At 29.6% G+C, this 25048-nt stretch overlaps 1 protein-coding gene across 1 annotated transcript in view; it reads left to right on the top strand.

Moving 5' to 3' along the window:
- LOC115245682 overlaps nt 1-25048 on the top strand; it is a 145125-nt gene that overhangs the window by 50607 nt on the left and 69470 nt on the right. Inside the window, exons 2-4 of the mRNA XM_029824106.1 lie at nt 19074-19153; nt 22767-22866; nt 24067-24265. Of these exons, the coding sequence (XP_029679966.1) occupies nt 19074-19153; nt 22767-22866; nt 24067-24265 (379 nt within the window). The remainder of the gene's footprint in view (nt 1-19073; nt 19154-22766; nt 22867-24066; nt 24266-25048) is intronic.

Here is a 25048-nt window from a genome sequence, read left to right as displayed (position 1 = left end):
TTAATTGGACAACTGCCTTTTAGGAAAAAAGTTATAAAATTTTAGTGCAAGAGCAACTGCAAAATTATTTCTTTTAAATTGATAATTTATTATATGCTTGACTGAATATTATTTGCTTGATATTAGCATGTAATAAAAAAGCTGCTAAGAAATTTAAAAATAAGCGAATCAAATAGTTTTTGAAATATTTATTATAATTGATCTGAAATCAAATAGTGTCAAAGGAATAAAATAAAACGTATTGAAATAATAAAAATACACATATATTATATAATGTTTAGTTACTTTTCGTGTTTTCAATTTGCACGAATTTGCAAAGTATTATCTTGATAGAGAAAATAAAAAGGCAGTCGAAAGTAGAAATGTAATTAAATGGCTTGCATGTCTGATAATAATTTTGATCTCCAATGAGTATGAAGGAATCCGGGAAACTTGGTAATGAATGCAGCGAAAGAACGAATATATCACCTGTTGCCAGCACATAAGGAAATTATTGATGCGCGAAGGATAGGCCAGATAGGTTATCGATCGCATTTTCGAAAGCACGACTTAAATACGTGCTAGACGGATATGTCTATTTTATCCTATTTGCTTTCTGGAGAATTTTCTATCTTCTCCTCGATTATTATTTATCAATTTTTTGTCGAAAATTTGTGACATAAGCAGCGACAATAAATTTTTCTTTCAGAAGAAATTTCAAATGACTAAAATATATTTTCGTGTTCGTATTTATAAATCGTGTGCTTTATTAATTGGAATATGGAACAGCATTGGACATCAAAAGCAGAAAAATATACGAGCACTTTTAGTTTATAATATTTATACGATAGGCTTATCAAAGGCTTACTAAAAAAGTTTGAAAGTGAATTAAATCCGCTAACACTAAATCAGTATTTTAATATTTAAATATTTATATATGATTTTCATAAATTTTATTGAAAAACATCAAATTTTATAGACTGAGAAATCTAATAAAAGATTTCTACAATATGTGACAATATACTTTAAAATGTAATAATCCTCTAAAATACATTATATTATTATTATATAGATTTTTATAAATATATATTATTTTTTATATTAATTTTATATTAAAAGAGAGGTATGCTATTATGTTGATTATAATCCAAGAAAGGGAAAAACGTCATGTGTCTATTTATAAAATTGTACCTTTAATTATAACATAAATTAATTATTTTAGCTTGACAATATTGATATATTATAAATATATCATATTATTATGTATTTATTATCTCTCTAAATTATATCAAATACAGCATTTATCAAAATGCTATCAATAATTAGCATAAGAAATAACGGAAATATATAAGTATAACATGCATAATTTTTGCTGATCGAAATGGAGAATTATATAATCTTAGTTATATCACATATTATATATTTAATGCGTACGTGCTGCTTTGTGATAAACAAAATTTATATATAGCATTATTAAAGTAAGACTATATTCCGTGCATTATGCCGGGCACAAAGTATTACTGTAAATTTATCTTGACAAGATTCTGCGTTCCTCATATTATTTACCGCGGCACAATATCACGACATAGTAATCTGACGTGAACTATTTTCTGCTGCTTTATGGCGTTTTATATATAAAGTGAGCGACCTCGTGGGAAAACATCGTTTCCTTCGAAAACTTGTTACAACACCGTTGCCCTCGACACTTTGGTAAGCTCAATGAAATTCGATGCTCTTTCGTTCATCGTCGACAGCTCTTCGAGCAAACAAACATGTAGGGGTGCGAACGCGTCACTTCATTGTCTTTTGATCAGCAGCACTTTCTTTAAAAAGAAATTGTTTAAAAATGGTGCGTGGGAGAAAGATAAAGAGAAGCAATTTTTGGAAGAATTTTAATGTAAGATTCTTATAGAAAATTTCCCAGGAGCTTTTTAGTAGATTTGGCAAATGCCAGTAATTTCATGCAACGATGAATTGAAATTATCTATAATTTGACATTTTTTACAAAGTTCTGTACATACGCAAACAATAAGTCATGTCTTATTCATGAATTAAATATTGAATATTGAAAAACATTAAATTGATACAAAAGTTCAACACATATTACAACAAACTTAATAAAATTGTAAATAATTTATCTCCAAATTGTGTGATATTTTTTAAATTTGATCCATCTGTTTTTTCGTTTTTTCTCCTTGTCCGTATTTTTCTCAATACTAGATACGCTTATGACATTAATGTTGTCATGTCAAAATAACATTATATATAGTAAATAAAAATAATATCAAACTTTGCTATGTCATCTCATTTATCGCAATGACATTAATAAATAGTAGAGAAAGGATCGACTTTGTGTGTGTGTGTAGTGTACTTATTCGTTAATGTCATCACGGCGTATTGATGGCTTCGGTTAATCAATAAGATACAGAAATTGAATCAAATCAAACGAAACAAGAAAAGAAAGCCTTCAATTATTTTGAGCTACTATTAAAGAATAGTAACGTTTATTATAGATAATATTACATTCGCCTTTGCAATTGTATTTCATGGAATTAATAATAATATGGACAATTTTTTCAAATTTTTTAATATTTTTACTATATAATATATATATATAATTTCATCTATAAAAAACCTTCCGTAAATCTTACTATTTTCAAGAGAGTTGTTTGGGGATTACTCATCCCTTGACAGTTATACTGCGATTCGATGTCCCCCTTGCTATCCTATATCCTCCCCAAAATCTTGTTTTGATATCTTTATTAATTCCCGAGATATCCCGGCTGAAAGTTTTCAAATTGACACTCTGTATATCTGTATCATTGCATGAGAAAATATGTCGGAAAGTTTCTGATATGTTTTAGGAGTTCTCTTTTTTTTTGCTCAATGAGTAGAAAATTTGCGCATGAATACAGACACATTATGAAATGTAACACTTGCCTGCCTAACTTTATTTATTATATAATATTTTAATGTATTTCATGGAATTACTCAACAAAAATGATTTAATAAAAAAATTGTTTTTGTAATTAACATCAATTGCTTCATTACAACTTGATTTTATGTACATATGTCCGGAAAATTATTTAGAGTGTTAAATTTATTTATTAATTATTATATTGTATTATGTCATATTTATGCATTTTTAATTCCAAGTGTTTTTATACAAAATCTTTTATTTACATCTGAAATGCGCAACGATCTGCAATAGAAGAAATGATAATGAACGAAACTAATTTTGAAATATGAAGGAAAAAGGGAAAAATTCCATGACAAAATTCTATCTTCCGGATATGATGTATTTGCCGCATTGTGTATGGTAAAAGAAAGAAAAAAAGCAAAGCACGGAGATAATATCACATGCACATTCACTGAATGCTTATTATACAGGTTTCTCATTGTGCATGAGAGTCGTTTCGAACCCGCGCGGAAGACTAATCGAAAACTTTTATGCTCCCTGACACTCTCCTAGTTCTCCAGTTATATTTCGTTTTCCCTCCGCGTCATCCTCTCTCCTTTTGTCTTCCTGGAACAAATCTCGAGAGGGTTGTAGGACTTCACGGCTATGCTTGAGATAAAAGAAAAGAAGGAAAACGTGACGCGGCAGCGAAGAAAAAAATCGCACCAGGGAGAAAAGTAGTCGTAACTCGCATAGCAGTACTGAATCGAATCACAACACCTATGGGAAATAGGTTTTGGCGTATCATACACTCGGGCCTGTCTGACCAAAAAGTGTTCAAACTACTGCGACTACTGTAGACAATCGACACAGCATAGAGGCGCCTTCGCGTGATTTTAAATTTCATCGATAACAATTATATCATGATTTTATCGCGGATTAATAGTCTTCTGTGCATTTAAAGCTAAATATAATTTTTAATTTATAATCTTCAGATTTATTTATCTAACACAAAATTAGAAATCATACAAATTAACAATTGCAATAGATTTTTCTTAAGAAGTACAATAGATTTTAACCGACAGTCATATGTTTAATTATAGGATACTGTCAGAAATAATTTAATTAATTGGCGCAATATACGCGGAAATTTCTTCGTTTGCACGTTATTTGTCACATAACCGATAGAAGGGCGAGAGGAGCGAGAGAACCGAGAGTCCCGACCGGTTTACGAGCGATCGAATAACCTTTTTGACATGGTGGCTGGATCGGAAGTTCCTTCTTTCAGCCCTAGGCGTGCGAGTGACGCGTGACGTTCAAATCCCTTCGCTCAATTACCGAGACCACCTTAACTCACTTCTTTTTCCCATGTTCACGAACTCCCGGCCATCTACGTCACGGAATCCCGGTTACATGGAGCGAGAAGGCTTACACTATGAAAGCCGATTTGTCAAGTTGCCATGGCGAGAAGCGGCAATCGCATCACATACTTAATGGACGCGACTTAGCTACATGAGTCCTTGTATACGCGAATTTGTACGAAAAAAAAGAGAAAAATCTGATTCGAGCTTGTCTTTGTTCAATTTCTCGATATTCTGTGTAACACATGACGTCTACACGATCATATAATGTCAGTGAACTTCTTCACTTTTGACTTGGAATTTTTATCATGTTAATATTTATTAGAATCTCATGAAATTATATTTTATTATTTTGTTAGAAAAAAAGTAATCATGGCTTGGAAAAATATCTGGCAACAAATTTTTACTTTGATCTTTTTTCATATTTTTTTACTCTTTAATTTAAATGCAAAATTCTTAACTAGTCAAGATAGTTTTGCAACTTTTGCAAATTTTTTATTAAGTTTATCGACACTGTATTTATATAGTTATAAAATGTTTTTTTTATGCTGATGTAAAGTTAGCGCGGATATATAATTTAATTAATATAATTTAAATTGTTTCTATTTCTTTTTTTTTTTTAAGAACATGATTGAACATGATTGAACATGATGAACATGACAAAGATTATACATCAGTATCACAACTTACCTGTGACATATCAATAGAAAGACTTTTTAAACAAATTCTATCTTGAATTCATGCACATTTTATATACATGAGAATCACACGAAAAACTGGGAATCTGCGATTTATCGATGTGTCTACGTTGTATCCGCTTTAGATTCATACGGGCGTAGCACAACGTCGGTGGTTTACGAATCAATATTGTCGACCTCGAGGAAGGCATTGTCATGTCGCACCTTCCCCCATGGTTGTTCATTTCGATCTGACCGCGTTTACAACTTTATAGCTTGATACACCCTGCCGCAAAGTTCCGTATTGTATCTCGAGAATCCGTCGTCGCCGTCATAATAAATTGCATGAGACATCTCCACGCCCAGAAAGTTGATTTTGCATTTTCATCAGCGACTCTGTGAAACACATCGTAATTCTACACAATTCTTGTTATATATACCAAACGATAAAACTTTGGTAAGCCTTTAATGTAGAAACTTTTATACTAAGAATTATTAAAAATTTGCAATAACCAGAAGCTCTAAAATTCAAAGTGTTTATAAAAATAAACGGTAAAAAACTGGCCCACATTTAGATAGATTAAAAAATATAAGGTTCGTATTTCTGACAATTTATATTTAATACTACAATAATTGATATTTTATTACGATATAATATTAATTTCTTTTTTATAATTATGTCTTTAAAATATATCTTTAAAATAAGCAAAAGGTGTACATATGACATATACATTTTAATTAACATGATGACATTTTACATTAATGAATGAGAAAACGTTCTCTTGAAAAAGGATAGCTATTTTATTTGTGTTATCGCGATTGTGTTACTGTGCGATTTTTAGGCAAAGATAAATCATGAATTATTTTTAGCGTGAGGTGATATACATATAGTCGACAAACAAAAAAATTATTCACTTCCGCATCGATATCATAGTATCACGTTCACTCTTTTTCGCGAACAAAGAGTTCTCGATACATTGATCCTTACATATGTCACCGTGAATGCGAATGTTTTATAAATTTTTTTCTCATAAACCGAAATTCTGCGATCCATTTCATCACGAATAGTAACCCGAAGAATATTTCGATAGCAAACGTTGATGATAAGTGTGTACATACCCGCCGTTATCATCACAAGAAATTCGTCAAGAACCATTGCAAGCAAAAAAATTGCTGATTGTTATATCAAAAACTAATTTTATTAATGCATACTAATTTTATATTGATCAATATTTTGCATCTTTTTTTAGAAATGAGAAAGCTTTATATAAAAAGAGAGAAAAAGATTAGATTTAATGTCAAGATTTCGAATTTAAAATGTTAACACTTTTAAAATGATTATGCTGGATATTTCAGATTACTTTCTGGAGGATTCCTGTTAATTTTGTTTAATGTGCATGACGCACAGTACTATTACGTAGAATATTTATACGAGTGTTAAAATTAAAATTTTATTTCATTAATTACGGCATTTGACTAACGTCTGAAAAATACAGATGGAAAAACCTGAAAGCTCTCTATTAAATATATACATCATTTTCTAATTCAACTTTGCGTACATTTTGTGTCAGTTTCTCTTAATGAGATAATTATAATTTTTTATAAAATATCAGGAATTTTATAAATATCAGGAATTATCATTCTATTAGAGAAATCTTATTCAAAATTGGACAATTATATAATTATAAGTGAAAGAGAAAGTGTACTTTTTCTTACAAGATATTTACATTTCGTATTGCTATCGAGCGCGGTGTATTTTTGAAAAGAAATTTTAATTAAATAAAATTTAATTAAAATGTTTTTAAAATTTTATTTCGGTATAAATCAAGCCTCAATAACTTTTTTTATGAAGACACAACAAAATAAGAAAGAAAGTACTTCGTTGCTTTATGAAGTCTGCTAGTTTTATTGCCAGAATTCTCCTGAATATACACAATTAGCTCGGAACTAATTTAACATTTATGTATCATGCTCAGCGTGTCAACCCAAGAGCACTCCCTTAACGTGTTTCGTGATGCAAACCGTATTATCTTAATTACTGCGTTATGCGTCATTGCGATGTTTATGCCACGTTTACACCCTTCTTTCTCTCTCTCTTTTTATCTTCTTCTCTCTCAGGCATTTCAATTGTTTATATACACCTGTGTGCCATCACCCACTATCAAGATGGCCGTCTAACACGTAATTACGTGCATTATATCTACGTGCGTTATGTCGGTGAATGCTCTCGAGATGCGTACATGCAGTATGTATCATATACGCGGGATTTTTCTTTGTTATCTTGCAATTGTTGCAAATGTCGGGGAAAGATAACTGTCGACGATTTCCGCGGTTAAAAGCATATACGCGAGAATGCGGCACAATCTTGCCCCAACAGTATCCATTTATTCGAGTATCGCTGGATATTGCTAGTACGTGTACTAGCTACGTCGCATTTTAGTTCTATCGAAAATACCTCGGACGGAAAAGAAATCTATACGCGCTATTGAGTCATACCTTATAATAGCGCGTACCTTCTATTTTAAATTGTGCTATACGGAATACAAAATTTAGAATATAATTTAGAATATAATTTCCGAAAATTTTTGACGCATGTAAAAATAATTGCAATTTTCTTTCCTGCATTTTAAAGTTTGATGAATTATATAAAATATTGTTTTAAACTTTAAAGTTAATTTAGGAATAACTCCTAACATATATATTTAAAGTTTCAATAAAAGGAAATAGAGAGCAATATATTTTTATCAATAATACATAGGAGGATAAATCATATAGGAGGCAATTTAAAATGTTTAAAATGTTAACACTTTTAAAATGATTATGCTGGATATTTCAGATTACTTTCTGGAGGATTCCTGTTAATTTTGTTTAATGCACAGTACTCACAGTACTATTACGTAGAATATTTATACGAGTGTTAAAATTAAAATTTTATTTCATTAATTACGGCATTTGACTAACGTCTGAAAAATACAGATGGAAAAACCTGAAAGCTCTCTATTAAATATATACATCATTTTCTAATTCAACTTTGCGTACATTTTGTGTCAGTTTCTCTTAATGAGATAATTATAATTTTTTATAAAATATCAGGAATTTTATAAATATCAGGAATTATCATTCTATTAGAGAAATCTTATTCAAAATTGGACAATTATATAATTATAAGTGAAAGAGAAAGTGTACTTTTTCTTACAAGATATTTACATTTCGTATTGCTATCGAGCGCGGTGTATTTTTGAAAAGAAATTTTAATTAAATAAAATTTAATTAAAATGTTTTTAAAATTTTATTTCGGTATAAATCAAGCCTCAATAACTTTTTTTATGAAGACACAACAAAATAAGAAAGAAAGTACTTCGTTGCTTTATGAAGTCTGCTAGTTTTATTGCCAGAATTCTCCTGAATATACACAATTAGCTCGGAACTAATTTAACATTTATGTATCATGCTCAGCGTGTCAACCCAAGAGCACTCCCTTAACGTGTTTCGTGATGCAAACCGTATTATCTTAATTACTGCGTTATGCGTCATTGCGATGTTTATGCCACGTTTACACCCTTCTTTCTCTCTCTCTTTTTATCTTCTTCTCTCTCAGGCATTTCAATTGTTTATATACACCTGTGTGCCATCACCCACTATCAAGATGGCCGTCTAACACGTAATTACGTGCATTATATCTACGTGCGTTATGTCGGTGAATGCTCTCGAGATGCGTACATGCAGTATGTATCATATACGCGGGATTTTTCTTTGTTATCTTGCAATTGTTGCAAATGTCGGGGAAAGATAACTGTCGACGATTTCCGCGGTTAAAAGCATATACGCGAGAATGCGGCACAATCTTGCCCCAACAGTATCCATTTATTCGAGTATCGCTGGATATTGCTAGTACGTGTACTAGCTACGTCGCATTTTAGTTCTATCGAAAATACCTCGGACGGAAAAGAAATCTATACGCGCTATTGAGTCATACCTTATAATAGCGCGTACCTTCTATTTTAAATTGTGCTATACGGAATACAAAATTTAGAATATAATTTAGAATATAATTTCCGAAAATTTTTGACGCATGTAAAAATAATTGCAATTTTCTTTCCTGCATTTTAAAGTTTGATGAATTATATAAAATATTGTTTTAAACTTTAAAGTTAATTTAGGAATAACTCCTAACATATATATTTAAAGTTTCAATAAAAGGAAATAGAGAGCAATATATTTTTATCAATAATACATAGGAGGATAAATCATATAGGAGGCAAACAATATTTTTTAATTAAGTAAATTTGCATAAAGTATAATGTTAAAGATTTTTTATTGGATATTTTACTGTTTATTCTCAAAATTAATTACATACAGTGCGTTAATTTCATCAATGCGTTCTTGCTCGTTAAACTTTGCTGGCATTATTATCCCCTTGAGTAGAACAGTTTTTTCGGTATTTATTTTTTAGCAGTTGTTTAGCGGTCTGGTTTAGCGATCGTTTAAAAGGCATTGATAATTAATTATATCGAGCCCGTANNNAGGAATTAGCAAAGTTCAACTACTTGAGAAACTAGCGATCTACAAGTAAGTGCACTCGGCCCATTACTTAATTATTGCTTTTCTATCGAATGATTAATTACTAATGTGACTAATTGGAAACTCGTATTGACAAGAAGCTGCAGCAATTTGCTCGAATAAATTGATTCAGAGCGAGAAGAAGAGTTGGAATTTCATGCAATGATCTGTGTTCTTTAAATACAATGAGATACGTGTAATATCGTGATTAGACTATGTGTATCGAAATGAATATTGTAAAACTATACACAATCTCGCTTATTTTCTGCTTTTATCTCGTTTTACTTAGAATTTACATTTTTGTGAGTGAGAGCTGTTTACTTCGTATATCGTACGGCACCATCTCCGTATCTCGCAAACTGCGATATTCATATAAACGTCATTTATCAGGATAAAGAAAAATAAGAAATAAAAGTGGATTTTTTTCCGTGGATGTCTTGTAGTTTAAGCAAAAAGTGATAATTATCCTAATTTTTCTTTAATCATCGGACATGACAACGAAAATTGTTCAATCTAACGAGATCTATCACCCCTAAATTTGTCGTAACTTTTTGGAATTATTCTATATATCATATATTCTAGAAAAATGTAAAAATGACGTGACTTCAGTAAACATTCTTAGAATTAACATTTTTTGTTTGTGTGGATATTTGTCCAGACTATTATTTTTACCTAACTTTTATCTACATAAATGATTTTTAATATTTAGGAAATTTATCTTTAGACTATAATAAATCCACACACATCTGTTACACATACACACAGATCACATGTTTATATATTTATTATTTTAAAAAGATTATCTTTATTGTGTTTTTAACTTATATGGTTTTCCAATTTAATTTTCTGTTTAGTAAATAATATAAGAAATATTATCCTCTACGCAATTTTCTTTGTATAATTTTCTAACTTTTATCTGAGAAAAATCAAAACCAATAATATAGATTATATTACGTTTCATAAAATGAAGTATATATTCTACTCTTTACGTTAGCTGTTCTCGCCTTCTCTTTGATATTCTCTCTCTCTCTCTCTCTCTCTCTCTCTTTCTTTTTCTTTTATTTTTGTCGTAATTTTATCGCGTATAAGAAATATTGAGAATCAAGATATAAGCGAGCAAAAGAAGTTTTCAATCTGCAAGCGCCGCCACGTACATTGAAAAAAATATACTAAACTCAAAAAAATTTCTTTTTATTTAAAAAAATATTTATTTAGATACTTGCAAAGGAATTAGTTATTTCAATCAAGCAGCAACTATATTTGAATTAGTACAATATAAAATAAAACATTTTTTAATTCTTGGCTGCTTGTTTCAAAAACACAGGTTTTCTTTATTTTAATCAATAACTTTTTATTTTCAAACAAATATTTTATTTATATTAAAATTTTAAATAATGTATTTTAAACATTCTAATTTTTATTACATGCAAGTAATAATTTATTTAATATAGCAAAACATTTTTGAAAACGAAGTTATATTTATTTAAGTAAAAAAAAATCACAATTAACAAAATGTATCTATTTGATAAAAAAAAATTGCATTTTTAGTGTAACTAGTATTTATATAGCTAGTTTCTTGAATCGAGTGCAAGTTGTCGTACGTATGTATGTACATGAACTATTACAAACTGACGCGTGTATTTTGTTTTATCTAGTTTCCGAAGGATAGATGTACGTGTTAAGGCTGCATTCACGTATATGGAAATATGTATGTTACATGACATATTACGGTAATAACGCGGTCAATGGAGTGCAAGGTTGTCGATGGATATTTTTACGCGGCGACCGGCGTCGTAGTTCTATTCGCGGCGCAAAAGCAGATTGATATATAATTATAGAAAAACGAGACATGGATCGGTAAAATGCATTTCGATTATAGACAGCGAACAAGCATGTCGCGAAATCGTATCTTTGCCTTTGAAAAATTAACATAGCTGCTTGAGTGCTCTTCACTCAGACCAAGCTCATCTCTCTTTACGTTCGAATGAATTATTTTGAACTGACGGAATTTTTGAAAATGTCATATGTTATTTCTTTTTTTTTGTGATATAATTATTATTAGATTTTGATGAAAATTAGTAAATAAATTTGTATTGTAGATTTGCATCTCATAGATATGTAAATGTTTTTCTCACGCAATAAAAAAATTAATAAATATTTATAAATAATTAAAATATATGATGTAGTGCATGTAAATAATAATTATAAATGTTAAAAATTAAAAAAATATTTATAGAAAAATATATTAACATATATTAACATATATAACTGTTCAATACATGAAGAAAAAAGATACTTATGATAAATGCAGACATTAAAATTATAAGATAATTATAAGATAATCTCATATTTCAAAAAAATATGTTAAATTTTTGTTTCAAAGGTACATTATTTATACAAATTTTATTAATCAATTACAGATTACAAATAATTATCATGCAATAATTATCATGTGTCAAACCCATTAACAAATGGGCTTGAATGTGATCTAGTTTTTAACTAATTGTAAACTTATTTGTACACAATTAATCGTGTACTATAATATTCAGATTACACTAAATACAATAACGTAATTTTCATATATATACAAGTATTCTCTTTATCCTTTATGCAGATTTCATAAAGGGCAGCTTATTCATCGACATAAAATTTCCACATTCTTTTGTCAACACTTACACATACACATACACATACGTGGCGAATAACACTTTGCGTAACGTTACTTGTTTATGTGCAATCGATATCATTGCGAGTGGAAACAATTGACGGTAAGATATAGCAACGGAAAACAAATCTGTTAGCTTGAGTTATATAATTCATAGAAGAATGCACGCGGAGAAACAAATACGTGTGTTGATCTGCCGAATTTTCTGCCTATATAAAAGCATTTACGATCATCAGGTGGCTCATAAATATTGGATCGGCATAACATATCGCCCACTCCGATTCGAATCCCGCGACGCAATCTGTTTTTTATATAGGATATATTTACTTCGAGAAGAAAATACTCTATTCTTAACCTGCATTATCGATTTAGGGAGATTGGCCCAAGTCTCTTTCGTCTTTTAGAAAAAGACAGTTTACTAAAATCAAATTAGCAAACATATATTGTATGATTAATGAAATGAACAAATATAAGAAATTAGATATTACTAATTCAAAAATATTACGATAAAATACGTAAGATCTACGTTATAAACTAAAAATTAATGCTCTATTTAATCTTTGATTTTGAATAGGTTGCGATTTCAGATTCCATAAATTTATCATTCAACGTGCCCAAAGAAGCAGTTTCTTCACTACTATATCACAACACCAGGATTCCAAGCTATATATATAATATATAAGTAATATACTGAAAAGAGAGACAGGATGGTAACACGGCTGCTGGCGAGGTAAATAATGGCGTATGTGAGTCGTAAGAAGAAGTAACATGGTTAAATCGAGATAGTGTGAATAAAGAAGCTGATGAGAACGTAAAAGAAACAAAGAAATCATACATGATGAAAAAATAATGTAACGGTCGAGCGGCCGGAAATATCTCTTTCTCTTGTTCTCTCGTCAATGAACTGTACTAGGATTTGTATAGAGTCTACACAAAGATAAAAAAAAAAAAAAAAAAATATATGTATATATATATATTATTTAATTTTTTTGTTTTATAGAACAATTTTTTTATAATTCATACAACAATGTGTGAAGATAATATTAATATATCTTTTGAAGAGTTACAGCTTTCTATTATTCAATTCTTCGATAAAAGTTTTACCGAACTTAACCGACGATATGCATTTACGAATAAGTCAGCTGGCGATGTGTATAGGAAAGTTGAAGTTCAGAAGTGGTTCGAAGGGCTATTTACAGAGTCAAGCTATCCACAAATTTATCATTCAATCTATCATTGAAAACTTTGTGTCTAATTTTTTCGTCATTGTTGTATAATCATCATTGTAATAAATTTCTCTCTCTTTGCATTTCTTGCAATGAAATTTGTATATATTGATAAAACCAAAAAAGATTGTTCTCTAAAACAAAAAAATTAAATAATATATGTATATATATATATTATTTAATTTTTTTGTTTTATAGAACAATTTTTTTATAATTCATACAACAATGTGTGAAGATAATATTAATATATCTTTTGAAGAGTTACAGCTTTCTATTATTCAATTCTTCGATAAAAGTTTTACCGAACTTAACCGACGATATGCATTTACGAATAAGTCAGCTGGCGATGTGTATAGGAAAGTTGAAGTTCAGAAGTGGTTCGAAGGGCTATTTACAGAGTCAAGCTATCTGTTAAACTTTCAATTTGTTAGTCTGCAGTGTCAATGTTGCATGAAGCATCTGTATCTGATAGATCCTAGATGCGGCGAGTTTGGACAATGATGAGAAACGGCTGTTTATAAATTGCTTAAAGTGATATTTCCCCAGTCGGAGTTATGATATCCACTTCCATTGAGCAAGACATGATTCTGTTCCTTGAGAATTGCTTTAAATAGAAGTAAAATGAATGAAGTGTCTCGGAAGGATCAATTGCCGAAAATAAAATGGAAAGATAAAAACCTTTCTAAAAATGTTTTTCTTTCTTTCTGTGATTAAGTAAATACTTTGAACTATAAATAAAGAAATTTGGCTATTAACGATATAAGTTATAATTATACATAATAACAGGCAATTTTTTTTATAATAGTATTATTATAACTTTAAAGTCTAGAAATAAAATAACATTGCTTTTTATTGTTAGATAAAATTACTAAAAACTTAAAATCTTTACATTGTATTCAGATTATAATAAACCAAAAATAATGCTAACTTTATATAATCCCGGATATGAATTATAACAATGTAATCATAATATATAGGCATTGAATTGATTTAAATTGTATACTAGCATAATTTGATAAGATCAGAAAATTTATGTAAAGATTTTTAATGATCCTAGTAGAAAATATCCAAACAGATTTAGTATACCTTGAGAAGCGGAAAACCGGAATTGCCTGTGTGCCTCTTACTTCTTATCGAGAGTTTAATTAACCGGCAATCGCGGCTTTTCCACATCAAATACTCTAATACTTTGTTGGTATATACAAAATAGAAACTAATAATAGCTCAAGGATGATTAATACACAACGCGATTGAAGTCTCTCGGAGCTTTTTTATATAATTTAGTATACTCTCTTTGTCATTAAATTAATGAAACTTAGTCAATAAATTATTAAAATCGGAGATAATAGCGTCGTCATTCACGCTAAAAGCATAATAATAAATTCATACCCACTCTTACACGGAGTAGTGCAAGTTTACTTTGCTGGATAAGGAAGGTTTATAAAAAACGAAATGACATTTTCTGAAACTTATTACTGCGGATTGACTTTTCAGTGACGACTCAATCTAGACAATATAGACATCCGTTTCATTAAAATGCAAATATTTCGCTGTGTTTGAAACAGTGGTTATTTCTCTTTGATTGCGCGGAATTTGCTGGCGTATGCATATTAATCCATAATTCAATGAGCAGATAATTATATATTTAATTTAATTGAAGTATATTACTTATCTTTATTCATTTTTATCGTGTCAATATAATTGGATATATATATAAAATTTATTTGTGTTTGGTATTCGACGCTTAGTCGTTGCTTTAGTTTAATTTACAAATAATTATATATGATATAATTGAGTTTAATAATAGTTAGATTAGATTCGCGAAACAATTAGGATTGAGAAAGAAACTTATAATTCAAAATATGATTATGTTAATTTTAATCATATAATTTTAAACAGAATAAAGTTATAAAGCATTTATCAAATTTATCCATAAGATAATGGGTTATTAAAATGAAGATCATATCAAGAACGTTTTACGAATTCAAGACTGAATAGAAAATTACTGAATTTCAGTAATGTGGTGTTGTTATTGGTGTTTGTTCATTGGGGGAGAAACCCCGTTGACCTATCTCATTGCCAGGATTTTGAACAGCTCGAATTCTTTCTAATGATTAACGTCGGAGAAATTAACAAGTCTTTTTATTATTATATTTTAGGATTAAATAAACTTTTATAGTGCTTTATAACGTTGAATATATTATTGGGATATTGTTGTGTATATAAAGTGATATATATAACATATGTAATTATGTATGAATAATTTTACATTATTTGCGAAGATGTACAACGGCATATTAATATAACTGATGAGCTTATGATTTGTTGAGTTAGACATATATTAATGCGTTTCTAAAATTTTATATAAAGATACAACATTTTTTAATCAATTTGATTTTTAATTTTACTATAAAAATTAATTTCTAAAGTTCAAGGCAAAGTTATTTACGATATGTTGCAAGCAAGCACTTACAACAGATTAATATCTTACTATTCGCAGATCAATTCGAGCTTTGATGAGATGAGTTGCATCGGTTTTACTGTGCATCCGCTGGGAAGCTTTCAATGCGGTTTGCAAATGTCACCTCGCGATTCCCAGAATGCAATTTCAATTGGAAATGATCGTTGACGATGGTAGTGAACCACATTTCCATGCAATGTAATTAGAAACGTCGTAATGAAGCTGTCAATTATTCCGCAATACATCGTTTCCATTTGTCGCGAAACAATCTTAAATGATGAATGATTGACGATCATTAACACTTTGATTTATGGATTTCTTACACGTGGCCTGAAAAATCTGTATCGCTATTTTCAAAACTATGATGGAAAGGAAGCGTGGCAAATACAATTTTATTTATGTTGTGTCTTATATAGTCATACACTATATATGTGTAAAAATCTTTGTAATACACGAACGCGCTCTATGAAAAAAATGCGATTAAATATAAAAAAAAATACAATTTTTTATGATTTTTAACGATCATATCTACATTCAGGGTATATTTCTTAATGGATGGTATCGAAATAAAAAAAAAATTTTGTATTTCTATATTTCTATATTTTCTTCTATATTTATTAAAATATGAAAGAAAATCGATTTTCTGCATATTTAAGAGAAAACGATATTTTGTGGGCCGATTTGGGGCCTTATCGCCATCCATTGTTGACTTTCTTTAAATACAGACGCTTAGGTGTTTAATATGATTAATTATAGATAAGTTTAGGTAAAAGATCTTTTTCTTCCCCAAAGATTTTTTTACCCTTTCTTGCTCTTCTTGAATATCATGATTGCTGAAAGTAGTCTCGTAGATATCAGGTATCATAAATCTCGAATATACAAATAATATACAATTCTCGCAAAGACTGACTTGTAATTTGATCTTTATCTTAAATTTCTCGTTAGCTTTAAAAATTTGGAGAGTTTGGGGAAAGGAAATAGAACTCATCTGCAAAAATGACGGGTTCAATCAATGGCGATATCAACATATTCTCTTAGGCCGAGTGTCCTCGAAACAAGAACATCGGCCCACGTATTTTGTCAGTGACATTACTCACGGCCCACTAAACGTGCCTTTCTCGTTTGCACAGCCGATCGCGTTAAATTACCGCGTATCACGAAGAGACTGCGGCAATATTCGCGTATGAAACTCGAGTGATATTGATACATTTCGCTTTGTATCGTCCACAGAATTGTCGGCTGCTCTTGTAAAAAAAAAATTGGCATTTCTAAATTCTTCAAATTTGACGATTGTTTAACATTGTATCGTTTCATGCAATGTTCCGTGAAATTTCTGCACTATTGAAATACATTGACGTGTCACTTCCCGTTAAATGTCAAACTCAATGATTTTAAAATAGTACGTAGTTCAACGCGATATTTCAATTATTTTTATGTTTACTTTGCAATAAAAATAGGAAACCCGTCGCTTTGCCTACCGATATTATAATTTTATAGCTAGCGCAATCAAATATTGAAAATTACTTAAATCTAATTTAATTAAGCGTTATAGAGACCTTTTGGTAGTTATCGGTACATTTATCAAAAAAAAATTTTAGAATTAAAATAATTAAAGCAAATAATCAATGCAATAGCATTAATTATTTGCTTTAATGCTATTGCATATATAATTTGATTTAATGCTATTGCATATATAATTTAATTTAATGCTATTGCATATACAATTATAACTACAGAAAAGTTTGTGATAAGTATTTAATAAGCTTACGTGCATTAAACATATATTTGGAATTTTGTGATATTTTTATTAAGACACGTGTTAAAGTAGTATATGATGATTTTACAAAATCTCTTACCGATTATTTTAGCATACGTTTTACCGATTAATTATTCTCATTTAATATATAATATATATCATGTTATTTTGAGAAAAAATGTGCAAGCATCCATGAATTTCTGTCTACACTTGTCTCTTCAAGAGTGAGAGAGTGCAAAAAGTTGAACGCAAGCCCGTTCGTCTCGATTGGCATCGTTTCATTCCATCGGTTCTCCGCGTTGAGGACAAATAGCCTAGGTCAGGCATTCGTGACGTTATGTGGGTCAAAGAACCAGTTCAACAACTGGGAACGATCGCGTACGACAGACCGCCTGTCGACGCCGGCCTGGTGACGTCACGCGACGCTATTCTCGGCAACGCCGACGCATTTGCCGCGGCTAAAAATAAGGACTGCGACGGCCGAACAGGCAAAATAACGACCGACTAATGAGATCGGCCTATTCACTTTGCTGCAGTAGTGACAATAACAACAACGGTCATTGCACGCTTGCGGTTTTGTTTCTTAATCTAAAGTCCAATTCGGAGACGGACGAATGCGAGGATGAACATAGATAGCGATTAGTAATCAGCAAGAATATAAACGAGACAAATTGACATATTTTAATTATCAGATACATATGTATAAATTATATATTTATTAAATTTATATATATATATAATTTAAGAGGTAATATTATAAAATTATTTTATTATGCAAATTATTAAATATTGTATCCAATTTAAGCTTTATGCAGCAGCAAATAAATATGTAAAATAAATTTCTCTCTTTTATAATACTCGACAAATCTATAATAAGCGACATTAACAAGTTTTTTCAAACAACATTGCGTTGTCATATAATTTATACTACAATTAATATATGCCACAATTTTTGTAAAAAGAAATGAGTCTTATACGAATGTTATACTGTTATATAATGTTGGATGGAAATGACTCATAGGATATAATACAGTAGATAATAGATAGTAATAATGATAATTTGAATAGCACATATGCGCCTCACTATTGCACTATTCGATTAGTTACGCGAGCTTAATAATATAGAGACATTCTCCTTGTCGTTCCTTTGATCTCTAAATAGTTCCGGTCGACAGGTCTCCATAGACATAGATATGCGTATTCCTTCGTGACTGCACATTATTTTTACAAACACAAATGTCGATACAGATATGCATATGTAAGATTGCTACAGAATGTTAAAGTTTGTCATTAAAATAAAAACGACTTGTAATACGGAGATATGTGTATATATGTAACAAACAGATATATAAAACTTACTAAAGTTATTTAATATAATAATGAAACCATTGCGTAAAATTAGATAACATTATAGTTATCATTATAGTTAACACTTACGAAAAGTTTGCGAAACCAGTTAGTAATAATATCGTCATATGTCTGTTTTCAGAGTTCGTGTCGAGTATTATGTGAACGAAAATACATTCAAGGAACGGCTGCAGCTGTATTTCATCAAGAATCAACGTTCGAGTAAGTAAAAATTCATTATTTGTGTTTATAAAAAATTTTAATTTTTATATATTTTAAATATAAAGAGAAGTTTTTTATGGAAGATTATGATAAATACTTTTTTGAATGTAATTACTAAATTCTTTAATTGGATGTGTAAAAATCGAAATAAAAAATATTAATTGTACTGAAAATTGACAGCAAATCCGTTTACAATATTTTAGTTTAACAAATTGATGTTAAACAATTTTTTTTATATACATATATGTATATATAATCATAGAAGTCTTAATCAAATTTATATTTTGAGCAGTTTTGTTTTGTGCTGCGTTGTATTTCTGAAAGATTCCTATCGTGATTATTATAAAAAAACTATTTGCTATGATTTATGCATGATATTACGTACTAATGTATCAATATATTTGATATCACATATTTCATAGGCATAGGAGATCCACCGCTGTAAACTCATATCTATGATTCTATATCGTGCTATTTGATAGCAGCATTATTTTCTGTACTACATCGTAATACGCGAGATATGTAGCTGTGTGATTAAGATATGTTACGTTTCTACTATATGTTATACATAGCTTTCCCAAATTTTTCACTTAATAAAATGGATTATAATTATATTAAACATTATATAACATTATATAATATACGTTTATTATCAAATTTTGGAATATGTTTAGAGTACTGAATTTTAAAAGTAAAATATAATTAATAAAAAAGACAAAGAAAAAGATGTGTCTAAAAAATGTTTTAGAGATAAATATCGCGATACCCTGGGGATAAATTCCAAGCTTAACTACATTACTTCCCTTTTCCCTAATATTATATTCTTGCTAAATTTGTCGCCGTTTTATATATATATATAATTTAAGAGGTAATATTATAAAATTATTTTATTATGCAAATTATTAAATATTGTATCCAATTTAAGCTTTATGCAGCAGCAAATAAATATGTAAAATAAATTTCTCTCTTTTATAATACTCGACAAATCTATAATAAGCGACATTAACAAGTTTTTTCAAACAACATTGCGTTGTCATATAATTTATACTACAATTAATATATGCCACAATTTTTGTAAAAAGAAATGAGTCTTATACGAATGTTATACTGTTATATAATGTTGGATGGAAATGACTCATAGGATATAATACAGTAGATAATAGATAGTAATAATGATAATTTGAATAGCACATATGCGCCTCACTATTGCACTATTCGATTAGTTACGCGAGCTTAATAATATAGAGACATTCTCCTTGTCGTTCCTTTGATCTCTAAATAGTTCCGGTCGACAGGTCTCCATAGACATAGATATGCGTATTCCTTCGTGACTGCACATTATTTTTACAAACACAAATGTCGATACAGATATGCATATGTAAGATTGCTACAGAATGTTAAAGTTTGTCATTAAAATAAAAACGACTTGTAATACGGAGATATGTGTATATATGTAACAAACAGATATATAAAACTTACTAAAGTTATTTAATATAATAATGAAACCATTGCGTAAAATTAGATAACATTATAGTTATCATTATAGTTAACACTTACGAAAAGTTTGCGAAACCAGTTAGTAATAATATCGTCATATGTCTGTTTTCAGAGTTCGTGTCGAGTATTATGTGAACGAAAATACATTCAAGGAACGGCTGCAGCTGTATTTCATCAAGAATCAACGTTCGAGTAAGTAAAAATTCATTATTTGTGTTTATAAAAAATTTTAATTTTTATATATTTTAAATATAAAGAGAAGTTTTTTATGGAAGATTATGATAAATACTTTTTTGAATGTAATTACTAAATTCTTTAATTGGATGTGTAAAAATCGAAATAAAAAATATTAATTGTACTGAAAATTGACAGCAAATCCGTTTACAATATTTTAGTTTAACAAATTGATGTTAAACAATTTTTTTTATATACATATATGTATATATAATCATAGAAGTCTTAATCAAATTTATATTTTGAGCAGTTTTGTTTTGTGCTGCGTTGTATTTCTGAAAGATTCCTATCGTGATTATTATAAAAAAACTATTTGCTATGATTTATGCATGATATTACGTACTAATGTATCAATATATTTGATATCACATATTTCATAGGCATAGGAGATTCACCGCTGTAAACTCATATCTATGATTCTATATCGTGCTATTTGATAGCAGCATTATTTTCTGTACTACATCGTAATACGCGAGATATGTAGCTGTGTGATTAAGATATGTTACGTTTCTACTATATGTTATACATAGCTTTCCCAAATTTTTCACTTAATAAAATGGATTATAATTATATTAAACATTATATAATATATTGATATATATTCTAAAATTAATTATACGTTTGTTATCAAATTTTGGAATATGTTTAGAGTACTGAATTTTAAAAGTAAAATATAATTAATAAAAAAGACAAAGAAAAAGATGTGTCTAAAAAATGTTTTAGAGATAAATATCGCGATACCCTGGGGATAAATTCCAAGCTTAACTACATTACTTCCCTTTTCCCTAATATTATATTTTTGCTAAATTTGTCGCCGTCGGAAATAGCCGGATTGTCGTCGACGTTCTTCCGGCGTATCGCAATGTAGTCAGTCTTGATTGCTTCCTTTCGAAATGGCAATGCCGTTGCGAAAGGCAATTGCAAAGATATCGCGGCCGTCATTCTCGCAGATATCTCGAAAGAGCACGATTGTGCTCCTTCAGGGTTGATGGCGATAGTCGATAATAGATATTGTGCCATCACAAATTTCTCTTACCTGACCTTTGTACCTGACCTGTGCATTAGGACGTCGTGAACCCAACAGGTCAATGTTTTGTTGCTCTTTGTGGAATTTGTCGTGGGCAATTGGTTAAAGCATCTTGTTAGAACCACCCGGTCGATCGATATCCGGTCTAAGCGTAAACCGGTCTTTAATTTGATTCTCTGGGAAACCTTAGTATATTACATAACTTTTAGGCTTATAATAGCATAAATTGCAGTAAATATTCGTTATTATGTTAAATTCTTTATTATATTGAATATATATATATTCTTTGTATATTAGTTTAAATTTTATTACACTAAACTATATATTTGATAATATATTTATAATAAATTTTATATTACTTAAAAATTTTTTTAAATTATATAACTATATAATTTTATATAATAAAATTTATTACACTAAATTAGAATAAATTTGAAATATTTTGAATTTATAAATAAATACATTTACAAAGTATACGTTTTTAATCGAGCATCTCTTTCGTATATGGAAAATCGAGAGCTAAATTTAACTTGAGAATCGAGAAAATTTTGAGAATCTCGATATATCTTAAAAATATTCATGTGTGAAGGAAAACTCCCAATATGCTGTCAAGATATTTATATAAAGAATTTATTGATTGATAAGGTGATATAAAGAGTGCTTTATATCTTTTTAAAGTCCGTATAAATTTAATATGTAAATTGAAGCCTACTTTTTATATTATATCTTGATACATAAAAGACAAAATAAAAGGAAGAATGTTTGTAGAGATTGTATACTTAATAAAAAAAAATAATTGAATAGAAAGTTACAACAAAGATGTAAATTAAATGAAAAATTGAACTTATGTTTCAGGCTTGAGGATACGACTTGCTAATCTCTTCTTCAAATTGCTAACATGCTTCCTGTATATATTCAGGGTTATTACCGACAGCGACCCAACATTCGCAGCATGGTAAGTTACATTCAATGCCCGAGTGAGTTAAAATGTCCATGGGGAGTCCGGAAACGTGAGCTTCATATCGAACTTTTTTTTTTAACTATAGAAACAATCTTTTAAGTGAAAACCCAAATATCGCATTTAATGATGCTATTAATTTATCTTGTCATTTTTATTAAAAAATACATTTATATTGATAAAGAAAATAAACAAATTTAAAAAATACAGATAATCTGGAATATATTTTAGCATAAACGACCACTGACGTCGAAAAGACAGTAATTGTTTTATTTGGTTTCTTTCCGTTTCATCGTCGACGTAGTTATCCGGGAAAATTTTATTTTTACAAAGAAAAACTCTTTTCAATGTGCAGCAATGTAAAGTTCATGCATGATTATGCATATCATGCTGCGCTCCTAACATGGCTGAGAATAAGACGCACAGATAAGACTGTACAACGAATATGATGTAGCATTGTTATTTGCATATATAAGGATACCAGTATTCTCAATAGAATTTTTTGATATTTTTCTACATTTCTTAAAAAAAAAAACTATATCATTTATCCTGCACACGCCTTTTTCTCGTAAATAATATTTAATAAATATAAAAAAAAGATATAAATATAATTTCTTTATCGAAAATTTGATACAAGAAATAATTTATTGCAAGGTTGTAATTTTTATCATTAGATATCTAAATTCTAAATTATATAAGTCTTTGTAAGTTCCTGTTGTTTGAAACTTTGTGATGAAAAAGGACTCTCATCGTCTCCGTTGATATTCTTTAATGTAAATTTACCAAAATCTCTTAATACTCGAAGAGTAACTTCATGATTAAGCTTCCGATCAAATTTCCGTTAAGGAGTTATCGATTCCAAGCTCTCCGAGGAAACTGTCACTGACAGGGGAATGGCGATCTCAATGAAGCTCTCTTATATATGCAAGCATATATAAGAGCTCCACATATTGGTGCAGAAATTTTAATAGAAAATGTACGTCTCGATTCGCCTGAATATACCTTTTTCATCGCATTCGGTATTGCGTTCTTTCTATTCTTTCCGCAACGGTGATATTTGAATCCCCGATGCAATCCAAACGACACACTTGATATCGGAAACCTATCGAGCTCGTCCGATTTGTGCACGCAAATATCGCGCGACAATCCATGTCCCTCTCTATCGGCGTACTCATCACTTATAACTTTTCTCTCTAGTTACGATTGCATACCAGGCAACAAGACCGAGTTTCTCGCGTCTCAAAACTTGACGGAGGAGGAGTTTCAGGACCACCCGACCATCAATTGGGACGCAATTCTCTGGGTCAGAAGACCCCTAGAGCTGTGGGTAGTTCAAGTGATTTTGGCGATGGTGTCGTTAACTGAGGCCTTGCTACTCGCTTATCTCGGTTACAAGGTACGTTATCTCTTTATTTATAAAGTAATTTTTACTCTTTTTTATTCGACATTTTGTCGATTGTTATCTTGACACGCTCATTAATTTATTGACTTGCTTCGCGAGGAATTTTATGGTTGTACCATTTCTTCTCTCAAATTTTATTTTTTTCTCGATTTCATCAGATGTTATGTTAAAATATAAAGAGCAAAATTGCCATTGTTTTATATATTAAAATTAATTTTATTTATATTTTAAATTTATGTTTTATTAAAATAAAAGACAACGCCTTTTATAAAACCATAAAGCTCTTTGCACCTCAGATAATCTTACGTAGTTTTAATGCAGTTTTAATTTAATAAAATGAATAAAATCTATTCTTTCTTGAATTATAATAAATATTTTGTCATTTTTATATGATATATATGTATGTATTTCCATATAAGATATATGTATACCTGCATGGTGCGTGTGTGTGTTTCGCATGAATAAGTACGATATGCGCTTAACCAAATTCGCTATGCTCTTCTTCGCCGTTCTGCAATCTCTGAAATAAATTTAAAATATATGTGAAATAAAGCAGATTTTTTTTTTATTTTTGTAAATGCGTCGAATATCGAACTGATTTATTCAAAACATAATTTACGGTTCTATAATTTGGTATTTTAAATCGATTGAATACGTCGTATTGTGAGTCCGATGTATAATGTGATATCGAGTGTTATTTTTTTTCGTGATTTATTCGCTCGAAAAAAAGAGTTTTATCTCAATTTACCTCATATTATACAGAGTCACGCATTTGGA

This window comes from Formica exsecta, unplaced genomic scaffold (assembly GCF_003651465.1).
Source record: "Formica exsecta isolate Colony F162 unplaced genomic scaffold, ASM365146v1 scaffold125, whole genome shotgun sequence".
Classification (NCBI taxonomy): Eukaryota; Metazoa; Arthropoda; class Insecta; order Hymenoptera; family Formicidae; genus Formica; species Formica exsecta.
The sequence above is the reverse complement of the archived record's forward strand: the minus strand, read 5'-3'. Positions and strand labels throughout refer to the sequence as shown.